This window comes from Polypterus senegalus, chromosome 18 (genome assembly GCF_016835505.1).
Source record: "Polypterus senegalus isolate Bchr_013 chromosome 18, ASM1683550v1, whole genome shotgun sequence".
Lineage (NCBI taxonomy): Eukaryota > Metazoa > Chordata > Cladistia > Polypteriformes > Polypteridae > Polypterus > Polypterus senegalus.
The window spans coordinates 21,135,274-21,150,938 of NC_053171.1; the positions used below are offsets into that span (position 1 = coordinate 21,135,274).

General features: G+C 42.8%; 1 protein-coding gene across 5 annotated transcripts in view; it reads right to left on the reverse strand.

The window, feature by feature from the left end:
* LOC120518649 (ovarian cancer G-protein coupled receptor 1) overlaps positions 1-15,665 on the reverse strand; it is a 79,158-nt gene that overhangs the window by 18,996 nt on the left and 44,497 nt on the right. For 2 of the 5 annotated variants that reach the window (XM_039741545.1, XM_039741542.1), the window contains exon 2: positions 4,139-6,258. In XM_039741545.1, coding sequence (XP_039597479.1) covers positions 5,141-6,169 — 1,029 coding nt within the window. In that variant the 5' untranslated portion in view covers positions 6,170-6,258 and the 3' untranslated portion in view covers positions 4,139-5,140. Of the gene's footprint in view, positions 1-4,138; positions 6,259-7,149; positions 7,261-13,146; positions 13,330-15,665 lie in introns of those variants that run through there. The other 3 variants (XM_039741543.1, XM_039741544.1, XR_005631269.1) reach the window with 3 other exon arrangements.

Below are 15,665 nucleotides of genomic sequence, written 5' to 3' on the forward strand. Positions count from 1 at the left end.
AGTTTAGCAATGCCATACCATTGCTCCAGTTTTTACAAAAGCAGGCATCCTCAATTAACGAATGGAAAACAAAAATACACAACTGCATTCTTACTTCAAAAATATATCATTTATTTAGCACTTCAGCTCTTATCAAAAATGCAAAGAGCTTACTTGGCATTTCCTCATAAAAACAAAATTGGCAGCAATTAAAATAAACACAAAAATCTATTTACATCATCAACCACTTTGCTGTCCCAATAAGCGAAGGCTTTAAGACATACAAACATTTCAAAGAGCAGACTTTTCAATAAACAAAACACAAAACCTTTCTATTTACAAGATGCAGAGGACAGAAAGATATGGAGGAAGATGATCCGCTGTGGCGACCGCTAATGGGAGCAGAAGAAGAAGAAGAAGAAAAAGAAAACCTTTCTATTTACATAGTCATATTTTCCAGACCTTTCTCCTCACTGATCACCACCAGTATCTCGAAATGCTTCACACATTTCAGGTTTCATTTTATTTTTGTATTTACGTCCAATTTCATTTTTTTCCAGTTCACATTTCAAGTGAAGTATATGTGTAACAGTCTGAGCAATAGCAGGAAATAACTGAAAAAAGACTTAATCAGGGTCCGGGCCTTGAGCCCAAGGCGGGGAAACAACCCTGAAGAGCGTGCCAGTCCGTCACACACAAATAGTGGGAGAGTTACACTGACCTGCATATGTTTAACGATGAAGTAGGAAAATGGAGTAAACTTTACATGGACAAAACCCAGATGGGGGCTTTGACCTAGGATGGATGGATAGAGTGATCTGTGAGGTGCCACAGGTGACGGGTGACACACAAGTCACCCAAACACCATCATTTCAGTCTTCTTTTGGCTGCTCCCATTTCGGGGTTGCCACAGCGGATCATCCGTCTCAATCTGTCCCTGTCTTTTACATGATTTTCTGCCACACCGACTGTCTTCAGGTCCTCCCTCACCACATCCAGAAGCCTCCTCTTTCCCTCTTGCCTGTCAGTTCCATCCTTAACATTCTTTTCCTGATGTACTCCTCAGCTCTCCTCTGCACATGCCCAAATCATCCCAATTCAGCCTCTCTCGTTGTCCCTCTAATATACCCACCATTTCTAATCCCCTCTACCCTCATTACTCCAAGTGAAACCTGTAGCATCTTCAACTCTGTAAATTCCAGCTCAAAAAATATCCATCCATCCATCCATTATCCAACCCGCTACATCCTAACTACAGGGTCACGGGGGTCTGCTGGAGCCAATCCCAGCCAACACAGGGCACAAGGCAGGAAACAACAGTCTCAAAAAATAGTCATTTTTAAAAGAAAAAAAATAACCAAGTGAAGATTATTACTAAATGTGCTGTTACGGCAGTTCCAAGGACCCAAGTCCAGTTCCCAGCTCGGTCGCTCACTCGCTCACCCAGCAGACAGCCTCTTTGCACAGGTACTCCAGTTTACTCCTTTCCCTAAATCACCACGTTAGGTTAACTAGTGACGATAAACAGACTCCGTGTCAATGTACGGAGCCACGGTTGGCATTGGAATTGTTCTTTGGCTTTCTGAGACCAGAAACAGAACAGAAAAGGTTTATAAAGTCTCGACATCTGACCTTACCATTGGGCTCGTCTTTACAGACTCAAAAAACAGTTTTATATACACTCACCTAAAGGATTATTAGGACCACCATACTAATACGGTGTTTGACCCCCTTTCGCCTTCAGAACTGCCTTAATTCTACGTGGCATTGATTCAACAAGGTGCTGAAAGCAGTCTTTAGAAATGTTGGCCCATATTGATAGGATAGCATCTTGCAGTTGATGGAGATTTGTGGGATGCACATCCAGGGCACAAAGCTCCCGTTCCACCACATCCCAAAGATGCTCTATTGGGTTGAGATCTGGTGACCATGGTGGGGGCCATTTTAGTACAGTGAACTCACTGTCATGTTCAAGAAACCAATTTGAAATGATTCAAGCTTTGTGACATGGTGCATTATCCTGCTGGAAGTAGCCATCAGAGGATGGGTACATGGTGGTCATGAAGGGATGGACATGGTCAGAAACAATGCTCAGGTAGCCTGTGGCATTTAAACGATGCCCAATTGGCACTAAGGGGCCTAAAGTGTGCCAAGAAAACATCCCCCACACCATTACACCACCACCACCAGCCTGCACAGTGGTAACAAGGCATGATGGATCCATGTTCTCATTCTGTTTACGCCAAATTCTGACTCTACCATTTGAATGTCTCAACAGAAGTTGAGACTCATCAGACCAGGCAACATTTTTCTAGTCTTCAACTGTCCAATTTTGGTGAGCTTGTGCAAATTGTAGCCTCTTTTACCTATTTGTAGTGGAGATGAGTGGTACCCGGTGGGGTCTTCTGCTGTTGTAGCCCATCCGCCTGAAAGTTGTGAGTGTTGTGGCTTCACAAATGCTTTGCTGCATACCTCGGTTGTAACGAGTGGTTATTTCAGTCAAAGTTGCTCTTCTATCAGCTTGAATCAGTCGGCCCATTCTCCTCTGACCTCTAGCATCAACAAAGCATTTTCGCCCACAGGACTGCCGCATACCAGATGTTTTACCCTTTTCACACCATTCTTTGTAAACCCTAGAAATGGTTGTGTGTGAAAATCCCAGTAACTGAGCAGATTGTGAAATACTCAGACCGGCCCGTCTGGCACCAATAACCATGCCACGCTCAAAATTGCTTAAATCACCTTTCTGTCCCATTCTGACATTCAGTTTGGAGTTCAGGAGATTGTCTTGACCAGGACCACACCCCTAAATGCATTGAAGCAGCTGCCATGTGATTGGTTGATTAGATAATTGCATTAATGAGAAATTGAACAGGTGTTCCTAATAATCCTTTAGGTGAGTGTATGAGGACTCTACTTATTTATTCATTATATTTCTATCAAATGTAACTGTGCATTTTTGTATGTTTAATTTGGTTTTTTTCTTTGCACGTACCTACTTCTTTGATATTTGTAAAGCACATTGAGCTACTGTACTATATGAAAATGTACTCTAAAAATGAACATTGTTGTTGTATGAATGGGACACTGAATCACTCTGGGTCCTGTCACTGTTTACAGTAGTTCTTGGGATTTAACAGAAAAAGTAAATTAAAATGAAATGCAAAATTATATACACGGGATCTGGCCAAAAAACTGTTACTTTCCACCCTAATGTTGTTGAATGAGCCCCCCTACAAACCCTGATTTGGATGAAGCAGATTTCACAATGTTCTATTATATTAAAATTACGTTATAAAAAGATGAAATGCAGACACAATACTGGAAAATCAATGTGAGAAAAGTGCACATCAAAACAGAGAAACGTCTGAAATGTCAAGATAGCCAGGGAGACATTGTAACACCTGCAGTTCTAGACACAGTCAACGCTGCCGAAAGAACTGAGTTTGCTGAGATGACCCAAGAAACGCTGATGAGACAGTAGGCTGTGTATGTGAGGATCACTTTTACAGGCCATCAGTTCAGATGAATTCAGTTTTATGAGGCTGTTTTAAGCTCCAAGAAAAACAAAAAAAAAGTATGAGGGGGAGTTAAAGTTAGAAAATGGGATTTATCAGAAAATGGAACGAACCTTAACAAAACTGATGCTGTCATTTCCTGATGTCGTCTCCACCCTTCTCTATGCACTTGCGTAGGATTCCAGCAGAATTAAAAAAGGCTTTGTCTTGTCCTCGCACCCACTCGTGCATCGCTTTCTTCATGTCGTCATCTGTCTTGAATTGACGACCACCCAGATGTTTTTTTAACGCTTGAAAAAATGTAAAAACACACAGTGCCAAATATAGCGAATAAGGAGGATGTAGCGATACCTCAGACTTCCGTTTCTCCAGACAAGCCTTGGTGTTCTTAGCAGTGTGTGTTTCATTGTCTTGCAGCAAAAGGACTCCTTGAGACAGCAGTCCCTGCTTCATGTTGGTCTCCAGCAAGTCCCAGTAACTTACCGTAGTAACCCTCGGCATGTAGAGTTCGACAATAACTCGGGTGCCAAAGTGGTTGCGAGGACAAGACGAAACCTTTTATTCTGCTGGAATCCAGGCAGGTGGTGCGAGTGCATTGAGAAGGGTGGAGACAGCATCCGTTTTGTTAAGGTTCGTTCCATTTTCTAATAAATCCCAGTTTCTAAGTTTAGCTTGACTCCCCCTCGTACAAATAATAAACACTAGCCCTGGTCAAAACTGATACAGGGCATAAACCTACCTATTTACCCTTTTTCTCAACCATTTTATTCCAAGCCTGCGAGGAGCTGGAGCTGGATCCAGGGAATAATGCGCACAACTCAGCAAGTAACCCTAGATATTCTCACGAGGTCAGTCAACCTAACCAGCATGTCTTTGTCATGGAGTATTTACAGAAGGTGCAAAAACTGTGCAGAGATGACAAGAGGACCAGAGGCCGTCAGCACCACTCACTGGCCACACTGTGTCCTGTAAACCTATCATGAACACGCGGTGTCTCCAACCTGCAAGACAGTTCAGCCTCCCAGATCTCCAATTCCTGCCAAACGCTGGTTTAAGCTCACAAAGCTGCTGGGTTATTTTGCACCTCAATGAAAGGTCATTCCTTGAAAACTGCATTCTGCCATATACACACACTTGTGCGGAGGTAGGCTTTGGCTGTCATCGTCCTAAATTGGTACTGAATAAGTGCAGCAAGATAACTCCTAACTCACCATATGGCTCCATGGACTCCTTTACATCGTATATATTGACTTTTTATCTTTGAGAACCCATTCCATGGCTGTCATTCACACAGAACTTTTACAGGAAACATCAATCATTTACAATTTTAAAATCTGAGATACTCTGTGGAAAGTGGCAGATCGCTTGGTCATTTTCACATCAAAACTCAATAGTGACCAATAGAAGGCAGCTACTTCTCTAACTAGATAGATAGATAGATAGATAGATAGATAGATAGATAGATAGATAGATAGATAGATAGATAGATAGATAGATAGATAGATAGATAGATAGATACTTTATTAATCCCAAGGGGAAATTCACATTTACCTTGACTTGTCTTGCCATCTTTCTTAAATAGACAACACACCCTTAAGCAGACTAAACTTGCACATGTCTGCCTTAAGAACACACATGAATCGTCAGCCCAGCTCAGTCCCCCTCTGAAAGGCAGTCAGGACTGTACTTCCATTAATATCGGGTGTGTTATTTTCAGTCGTTTCTGCAGTTTTTGATTTTTTACAGCAGCAACTCAGCTGTCCACATTGACTCTTTGCCCTCAGCATCTCCTTCTGAATGCTTTCACTAACAAAACAATACAACACAGGATCTGCAAGGCAGTTGAGACTAGTCAGCAGCAAAGAGAAATGATAGTAATTAAAAATAGTCCTGATTAACACACAGTCTTTCTTTTCAAAAACCGTCCGAATTAAAAGAAAGATGTGGTAGGGCGAGAAACAGAGCAGAAAAATGGCTATTGTGCTGGACACCAAGTACTTGATTCTGAGTTTCTGTGCATGCTGAGTTCCTGTGCTTTTCTTGACAGCTTTAAGAATACGAATGTAAGAAAAAGTAATAATCACCAAGGGGAAAAGGAATCCAACAAAAAACCGGTAATAGTTCACTGGCCGCTCCATGTCTGTCATGGGGTAATGCTCAAAGCAAATCTTGTGGTTTTCACTGTCGATAGTGACTTCTTTTTGTAGAATGAGGACAGTACAAACCCCAGTCTCCTTGATCCAAATACAAGCACTGACGATGACAGATGCTTTCATACTTCGAAACCTCTGGAAGCGAAAAGGATAAACCACAGCCAGGTAACGGTCAACTGAGATGCAACAAAGAAAGCCAATGGTGATATAGATGTTCTCATAGAGAAACAATCCACATATCTTACACCACCACTCCCCAAGAAGCCAGTTATCATGATGAAAAAAATAGTGCAACCAGAAAGGTAAGGAACACAGGTTGAGGATATCCGACAGCGTCAAGTTCAGCAGGTAGATTCCAAGTTCATTTCTGACTCTCACCTGCTGCCACGCATGGTGCAGGGAGTAAATACTTGTGGGCAACCCTAGTAGAAGCACTAGGATGTACACCACAGGTGATAAATACTGATGGATATCATGGTTTGTTGTACAATTACTGTCTGACATCGTAAAAAAACCCATTTAGGAAATGTAGCTGTGATAAGTGCTCATGGAATGGGTTCACCAGCTAGTAGTACCCATAAGGAGATCTGTCCACAGGAGTGCGCACTCTGAAAGAGAAGAAAAAAGAAAAAGGTTCTAAGAATGGCAGCCATCAGACCAGACAACACAACTAAGTGACCATTCATTACTACTACTACTGTGGCACTGTGTGAGGCATTTTCTTGACTTGGGCTCCAGATCCCAGGACCCTGAAGTGACCAGAAAACTTAATCTATGAAGTTCCCTTTGGGATTAATAAAGTATCTGTCTGTCTGTCTGTCTGTCTATTTATCTATCTATCTGTCTATTTATCTATCTGTCTGTCTGTCTATCTATCTATCATAAAGTGCTTTTCATATCTATCTGTCTATTTATCTATCTGTCTATTTATCTATCTATCTATCTGTCTATTTATCTATCTATCTGTCTGTCTATCTGTCTGTCTATCATATGGTGCCTTTCATATCTATCTATCTATTCCAATCTTGGGGTCACAGGGTTTATTATTGTATGTGGGTCTGTCTATTTATCTATCTATCTATCTGTCTATCTATCTGTCTATTTATCTATCTATCTGTCTATCTATCTGTCTATTTATCTGTCTATCTGTCTGTCTATTTATCTATCTGTCTATCTATCTGTCTAATTATCTATCTATCTATTTATCTGTCTATCTGCCTGTCTATTTATCTATCTGTCTAATTATCTATCTATCTATCTATCTGTCTGTCTGTCTATTTATCTATCTGTCTATTTATCTATCTATCTGTCTATCTATCTGTCTATTTATCTATCTGTCTGTCTATCTGCCTGTCTATCTGTCTATTTATCTATCTATCTATCTAATCTACCTTCACTAGTTTGAATATGGGATAGGCAGGCCTTGTCCCTCTGATATTACAAAATTAGACAGTTCTCAGGCAGACGATGGTAAAGATCACAAATGAACAGCTACCTACCATTGCCTACCGTTTTGGAAGAAGGGGTTATCACCGACCAGTGGACGAGAGAAGTGATTGTACAGCAAGGACGGGGTACCGACTACCATTATAAATTGTAAGCAGATAGCCACAAGGAATGGATTGCAGTCTCCGGCATTAATCTGAAGATATCAGAGAGTAAAACTAGCGACTGTAAACAACCACCCGGACATCCAAGCTGGCATAACAATTACATCTAGTAAGAGAACTTTCAGGACAGTTAAATCTGCCTCCAAGTTAGAAAACCTTCTCTTTTAAAATCATTTAACAAATCACTCCTGCTCCAATAAGTCCATTTCAAGGTCCTTCAGAGCCAGAGCTCATCCCAGCCATATTAGTTGCACGTGGGGAACACTTACCAATTTGCACTTGCCCATCAACTTCAACTGCACATCTCTGGATGTTTCGAGGTAAAATGGGCGAACCTGGAGGGAACCCCACACAGACAGAGGGAGAACGTGCAAATGCTGGAAAGGCAACAACTAGATACAGAATTTGAACACAGGACGCTGGATCCATGCAGCAACAGCACTAACCACTGTGCCACCCCAATAACAATTACCTTTTAGAATTCACAACATGTTCCAACACACACAAATATTGAAACTATTATAATTAAGACCATTGCCAAATAAAGGTAGGAACTGATTGATTTCAATTGGTGGAGCACACTGAAGTCTTAGATTTAAATATTAACATATATTAAGTTACGGTCTTTGTTAATACTTTGAAGTCAATATGGATATTTACATTCACTTCAGTCCATTCTGACCCCTACTTTCTCTTCTGTTCTTTTTCCAGTTTTCTGTGGTGGCGACCTGCACCCCAAATATGACTTTTCCTAATCAAAGCACCGTGATGTCCCTACAATGATGGATTGAAGGCCAGAAGTCCACGTGACTGTCATCATCAAGTCCTTCCATGAGAACCCTGAATACCATGAGGACTGATTGTGAGGTCATTGATGTGAGGTAGAATGCCCAGAGGGGGCTGGGTGGTCTCGTGGCCTTGGAGCCCCTGCAGATTTTATTTTTTTTCTGTCCTCCCTGGCCATCGGACCTTACTCTTATTCTATGTTAATTAGTGTTCTCTGATTTTAATTCTTACTTTGTCTCTTTTCTCTTTTCTTCATCATGTAAAGCACTTTGAGTTACATCATTTGTATGAACACGTGCTATAGAAATAGATATTGTTGTTGTTGTACTCTGTTCTGTTAAATTGATTTAAAAAAAAATTTGGACGCAGGAGGTTTGTCTCCCTTGGGAAAATGGAAATGGAAAAATAGCACTGGATATACTGACCACAAAGCTACCATGCATAGTGTCGGTGATGGCTGGGGGCGCGACCTGGCTGGGACCCCCAAGGGAGACCAGAGGAGGGCTTAGGCCTCCCCCAGACCATGTGGGGGCGACCACCCTGGTGCCCATGGGGACCGCCCCAGTGCCACACCCGGAAGTGCTGGAGGGAAGAGGAGCAGGGACACCCGGAGCGCTTCCAGGGTTGCAGCCGGCACTTCCGCCACAATGGGGAGTGTCGGTGGAAGATTGCGGGGAAGCACCCGGAGGCTATCCGGGTGTGTATAAAAGGGGCCGCCTCCCTCCATTCGATGACTTGAGTCGGGTGGAAGAGGACGAGGTCTCTGGAGGAGGCAAGGAGGCACTCTGAAGAGGAAAAAAGGCATTATGTTGTGGCCGGGACTTTGGGGGACTTTGGGGTTGTGTGCTGCACTTTGTAAATATTAGGAACGGTAATAAAACGTGTGTCCCCCTCTCCTGGGACATCTGGCAATACTACAACATCTTCGCCTACCCTCTCCCTGCCTTAAGCATCTGTCTGGTCGCTCCCGGTGGCTGCCTGGTGAGATCTGGTTCCCTGGGCCCTGTTGGGTCGCCCTTGGGTCCCGGGCTGCTGGGTTCTGGGCCCGGCCGACTCGGGGGTGAGCGGCTGCGGGCGGGCCTGAGGGCTTGCCGTTGATATCTCCCGGGACTCTGCCGGCTGCTGGTTGTGACCCCGCGGGGTGATCCTCTGCACCTCTCGAGGGGGGGTTGGGGCTTCTCTGGTGACGGCCTCCCTGGGGTCTCCGCGCTCTGGGGTGACCTCTGGATCTCTGGGCTTGGAACTCCCTCCATCTTCCGCACGTTTTTGGGGGCAGGTCTGTGGCCCTTCACACTCACTATTGGACGCTCCTATAGAGAAACCTTACACATACAAGCGTGCGTACGCACACAGGTGCTCACGTGGTGATTTCATAAGTATGACTTGGACATCTTCAGCACATGACCTAAGGTTGTGGTTGGCCCTAAATGCCTCAGTAATAATTACTGTATGATTGTCAGCAAACATTTTTACTTTTATATATCTTCATGTAGCTGATGCAGCAATGTTTTTGTCTTGTGGTCCCCCCCCTCTCTTTCTGCAGGTCTAGAAGTGGATTCTGGTTCATTTATTGTTTATTCTATACGAAACCCCCCCCTCCCCCTTTACCTCCATCTCTTCCTTCTCTCTCTTCTTTTTCTTTCACTTTTGTCTCCGTGTCCGGTTCGAATCTTAAAAACATCTGAAGATATTTTTTAATAAAGTTTTGGTATCAGGCGTGACGTCAGCAGAAGCTGTAATGCTCCACCTGAGAGAAAAACTGTAAGGCTAGTCGCCAGCATTCAGACATCAATTCTGATTGCTTCACAGCCAAACAGGACACGGTAAAAAAAAAAAAATAAAAAATAAAATAAAATAAAACGTGCGTCGGGTGACATGAACGTGTCCGCCTGTCAGTGTCCGGGCCGGCCACCACAATAGCTACACTACAATATACACCAAGAGCACAGCACATAACTGCAAAGGGAACTGCAGCAGCCAAGTGGGTGACGTCTCAGTCAGCTGAAGTCACTAAGAGCTGACAGCAACAAGCATACAAGGCGCACCAACACTTACTTCACATAACTAGACTTCCACAGGGAAACATTTACAGACAAACAGAAAAGAAATGAAAAAGACTTCAAAGCATACGTCGTATGTATTGGCATTCTAAAAGAGCAAAAAAAGAGTATAATGGCTTTGCAGCATTGGATAAAATGATAACCTTACCTGCTAGGAGAAAGTGAGCAGGAAGAGCAAGGAAAATGATTTTTGTTATTTCAGTAGCCATCTCTGACACCAATGCATTAGCAAGCTTGAATTCAACAGGTTTGACTGCCTTCATGGAGGAAAGTTAATGGGGAACTCTCATCTCATTTCGCTGTCTTTAATAGTGAAAAAGTACGAGGGGGCTTCAAAAAAACATGAGTAGCCGTTGTTGTATCACAGACTGGGAATATAATAATAATAATAATTCTTTGTATTGTCACACACGTGCGCATGGGAGGCAGCTAAAGGGCTTGAGTGTCGGCGGTCCTGTGGCATGCCGGGATGTGGCAGAGTGCACCGACTCTTTTTCTCACTTCCCTGTAGACAATTCCCGGGAGATTCCAGCTGGCTCTCTTGACGTCACTTCCGGGACTGAGCCAATGGAAGTAGACCTTACCAGCTCCGGCCCCTCTGACGTCACGTCCGGGCCCGATCCTTATGACCTCACTTCCTGTCTTCCCCTTTAAAAGCCTGCCCCTTTTTCCCTTTTTGGACTCAATTGTGTGCACAGCAGTGCTGGTTATTGTGTGCAGCCAGGATACCAGAATATACGGGTGGCTGCCCCAAACCTTCATCTGAGTAGGTCTCGTCTTTGTGACAGCATTTATATATTTTCTCACTACTCAAAGCGCTCAGCAATAGCAGGTTAAGGGCGTCGCTCAAGGGCCCAACAGAGCGGAGTCCCTATTGGCATTAACGGGATTCGAACCGACAACCTTCCGATTGCCAGTGCAGGTCCCTCGCCTCAGAGCCACCACTTCGTGTGCCAGTATCACCGCTATGGCGATGCACCAGGTGCTTGTGGGGTTTCCACCAGCTCAATACTACTGAAAGCTCCCACCTGGAATAATAATAATACATTTTATTTATAAGTGCTTTTCATGACCCTCAAGGACATTGTACAAAAATAAGTTGAAACAAAAACAAAGAAAAATAAGACAGTCACAGTTAAAAAAAAAAAAACAGAAGTAAAAATTAGAATAAAATACATTCAGCACATAAAAGCTTGTTTAAAAAGATATGTCTGTAAATTAGTTTCAAAAGAGCAGATGAAGAACAATCTCTAAAATAAAGAGGTAGAAAGTTCCACAACATGAAAGCCACTGTGCTAAAGCTCGATCAACCACAGACTTGCATTTCGGCCTCATCCACAGTACTGAATGTCAACTCTCTGCCACGGGCACTTTTGACCTCCTCGCCACTCACACCACTACCTGTCCACATGACCCGATCCGCTCACATCTCCCTCGCACTCCTTTCTGCAGTAACACCTCACTCAGCCTTTCTACCATCTTCAAAAATGCTCTGATAAGCCCACTTAGAGGAAGGCCTAAGAGAAGGTTTATGGAGGTGGTGAGAGGGGACATGCTGGTCATGAGGGTGACAGAGCAAGGTGACGAGGACAGGACGATATGGAAGAAGATGATCCTCTGTGGCACCCCCTAACAGGAGCAGCCAAAAGAAGAAGAAGCCTAATGTTACTAGATTATGTTTACTTCTGTTTTATGTCACTTTGGATAAAAGTGTCTGCCAAGCAAATAAATGTAAATATAATTTTGATAGTGATTTCTTGATTGAAACAAGTGTGGCAGTAATCAGGCCTACGGAAATTGAACTCGGGTGTGATACACCACAGTTAGGTTCTTTTTTAACAAGGGGGCAATTACTTTTTCACACAGGGCCATGTAGGCCCCTAAATAATAAAAACCATCATTTAAAAACTGCATTTTGTGTTTACTTGTGTTATATTTGACTAATGGTTAAATGTGTTTGATGATCAGAAACATTTTGTGTGACAAACATGCAAAAGAATAAGAAATCAGGAAGGGGGCAAATAGTTTTTCACACCACTGTACGTGTCCCAAAGGAAATTTCAGCGCATGTACAGTCCATTGTGGACTTCAGCATATGACATCATACACAGACATGTGATCAGAAGGGTGTGGGTTTCACCAGTTTTGAGACCTTTGAGGTGCCGATTACGTAGGTGTGTGTGTGGACCCCAGATACTTATAATAATAATAATAATAATAATACTACATTTTATTTATATAGCACCTTTCCCATGCTCAAGGTGCTTATTTCCTGAATGAGTGTCATTAGCTAGTTTGTGTGACCCTCTCCTCTGCTGTCACCCTTAAATACTTTCTGACCTTAATTTTTAACCATCGATAATGACTTTTGTTTTATTGTTTAACTACATGAATTGAGATTCGGCCAATCAGGCCGCGTTTTTACAGTAGTTATCGGTCCGGTTTTGGTGAGGCAGTGCCCACTGCTGCCTCGTCTTCTGGTTCTTGGCCAACCGGACTGGATCCCAACATGGTCTTCTGCTGTCCTCTCAAGGTTTCATGTGTTGTGCATCCTGAGATGCTTTCCTGCTCATCACAGTTACACAGAATGGTTACCCGAGTTAATGCTGCCTTTCTGTCGACTCAGACCAACTCTGACCTCTCTCAACAAGTCGTTTCCGTCCGCAGAACCGTCTGTCACAGAATGTTTTTCATGCCATTCAGAGTAATCTCTGCATGTTGTTGTGCGTGAAAATCACAGGAGAAATACTCAAAGCAGCCCATCTGGTAACAACCACCATACCACAGTCGAAATGACCACGATCCCATTCCTTCTCCCTTTTGGTCTTTGATGTGAACACAAAGTGAAGCTCCTGACCTGCATCTGCCTGATTTGATGGATTGCACAGCCACCACATGATCGGCCGATTAGATCATCACATTGATAAGCAGGTGTTCAGATGTTCTTATCATTTTCTCAGTGAGTGCATTTTCATTTAATGTTAATACAAGCTTAAAAAGAAGTTTAAAATGTAATTATAAAAAAAGAAATTCATCTTACCAGTACGTTTTGACATTTCTTTTGTGTTGACAGACACGCCAGTTTCCCACTGGTGATACAAGCTGTCACAGAGCCATTAAAAGCGTCCGATCGTCTAATGAGGGCCGTCGGTCGGTTGGTTCACTGCAGACATTATCTGATCTACAAAATGCTTCAATGCTGCTGCTGCCCACTCAACTGCAATACTTTTATATACTCATTTAAATTTGGACCAAAAATCCCTCACACTTTACTTGCATATCTCACAGCATCTCTCATCTCACCGACGACTTCCTTTTTGCAATTTCCGTTGAAGTAAATAAAATTAAAGTGCTGTCTTTTCTTTTTTTGGAAAGAGTTACGAATATACAAGTAGGGGGGAAATTATACACAAACACCCAGAAGGACAACAAATGACACGACTGCGTGTGGGTGTCAAATGCCATGAAGACGGGGCCCGAGTTGCCTGGAAAGCTCGATTATTGCAATCTTTCTAGGTAGCCATTTTGCTTGAATTCTCACTATAAACTTTTTAAAATGTATTTAAAAAAAAAAAAAGAAAATCAATACACCTGAATACACAAACTGTGCATCTACAGAGTCTTTCTTACGTGTATTGTCTCATGTAGAGGTAAGGTCTCGAATACCGAGGACGACGGCCACATCTCAGTTCATACAGCTGAAGATCCCAATAAGCTGTGGGCTCACCTGTGAGGTTATGATGGTCTGTGCTAGAAGCCAACTTCTCTAGTCGGAAAATCCCCACAGAAGGGCATTAGAGCGGGCAAACCCCGAGAGTGTAGGTGAGGTTGTTCTTGAAATCGCGAGCGTCACAAAGCTGACTGGAGGTGACAGCCTCGAGGGTCTCTTCCTTTGGTGGTTGGCATTTCTGAGGATTCAACAAGTGGGGTTTGGAAAGAATGATACGATTCATCTTATGTGTGCAGACTACAGCTTTACTTTCTTGTATACTTAGGAAAAAAAGAAAGTATAGGAATTATGAAAAACTTGTGACCTTGAGACTTGGATGAATCTTGACATTTTAAAAATACGATTTTTGAAATGACGTCTGCCTGTGCGTCGTCCGTGTGTAAACACGATAACTCGGAAACGCTTGGCCCTCAGTCAGTGAGATGTTGGCCATCTGCTTTATGCCAAAAATAAGGAATATCTCAGCTTTGGGGCCACGTCTGACAACCACAAGGGGTACTTTAGCTGAATACCTTTGTGAAGTTTCAAGTAAACTATGGTTAGAATTACAGACAGATGATTCAAATTCTCTATCGATATTTATAATGATAAAAAGCAAACACATATGAAATTTGAGAAAAAAATGACACAACCAGAAGTAATATTTTATTTTAAAAACCATTTTGTATCATGGAAACAGAAATGTGTACACAATATTAAAAACTGTATTAAATAGAATGCACATATTCTTTCAATAACTATCATCCATCCATCCGTCAACCTGCTATATCCTAACTACAGGGTCACGGGGGTCTGCTCTAATTGAATTAAATCAAAGTGAATTGAACCAAACTGAATCAAATCGAATGTAATTGAATTGAATTACAGTAAATCAAGTTGAATTTTATAAAACTGAATCAAATCTATCCATCTATCCATCCCGCTATATCCTAACTACAGGGTCACGGGGGTCTGCTGCAGCCAATCCCAGCCAACACAGGGCGCAAGGCAGGAAACAAACCCCGGGCAGGGCGCCAGCCCACCGCAGTTCCTTCCTTCCTTCATTTATTCATTCATTCTCCCGATCAGTCAGTCTACACACTGACTACTGGGAGAACATGCAGACTTTACAAAGAAAGTGAGAAGTCCAAGTTGTCTCTGGGGTCCCTCTCGTCACTGTGCTATTCTTTCAGTCCATCCATCCATCCATCCATCCATTATCTAACCCGCTATATCCTAACTACAGGGTCACGAGGGTCTGCTGGAGCCAATCCCAGCCAACACAGGGCACAAGTCAGGGTGCCAGCCCACCACAGGGCACACACACACACACGGGGCAATTTAGAATCGCCAAAGCACCTGACCTGCATGTCTTTGGACTGTTGGAAGAAACCCACGCAGACACGGCGAGAAGACGCAAACACCACGCAGGGAGGACCCAGAAAGTGAACCCGGGTCTCCTAACTGCGAGGCAGCAGTGCTACCCACTGCGCCACCGTGCTGCCCAACTATTATTCATTTTATTTTGATTTATACAATGACGTGTAAACATGCCGTGTAAATCTAAAGATGTAATAGGACCAATAAGCTAAGCTGCTATGTCCCCGTCGTGTTCCTGGTAAAACATTTCATTTGATGATATTTTTTTTTTTTGACCATCATATTCATAATTAAATGTCGCTAACTGCAGTTTTACCCATAGCAATTTATCACAACAAAAAATCTATAATACTAACACTTTTTCTATGTTGTTAGGTGGCTCTAACTCTTTGTACTTTGCACGTAATCGAGGCAATGCAGATGTAATCATGAAAAAATTCCACCACCTTTTTTCCATCCATCCATTTTCT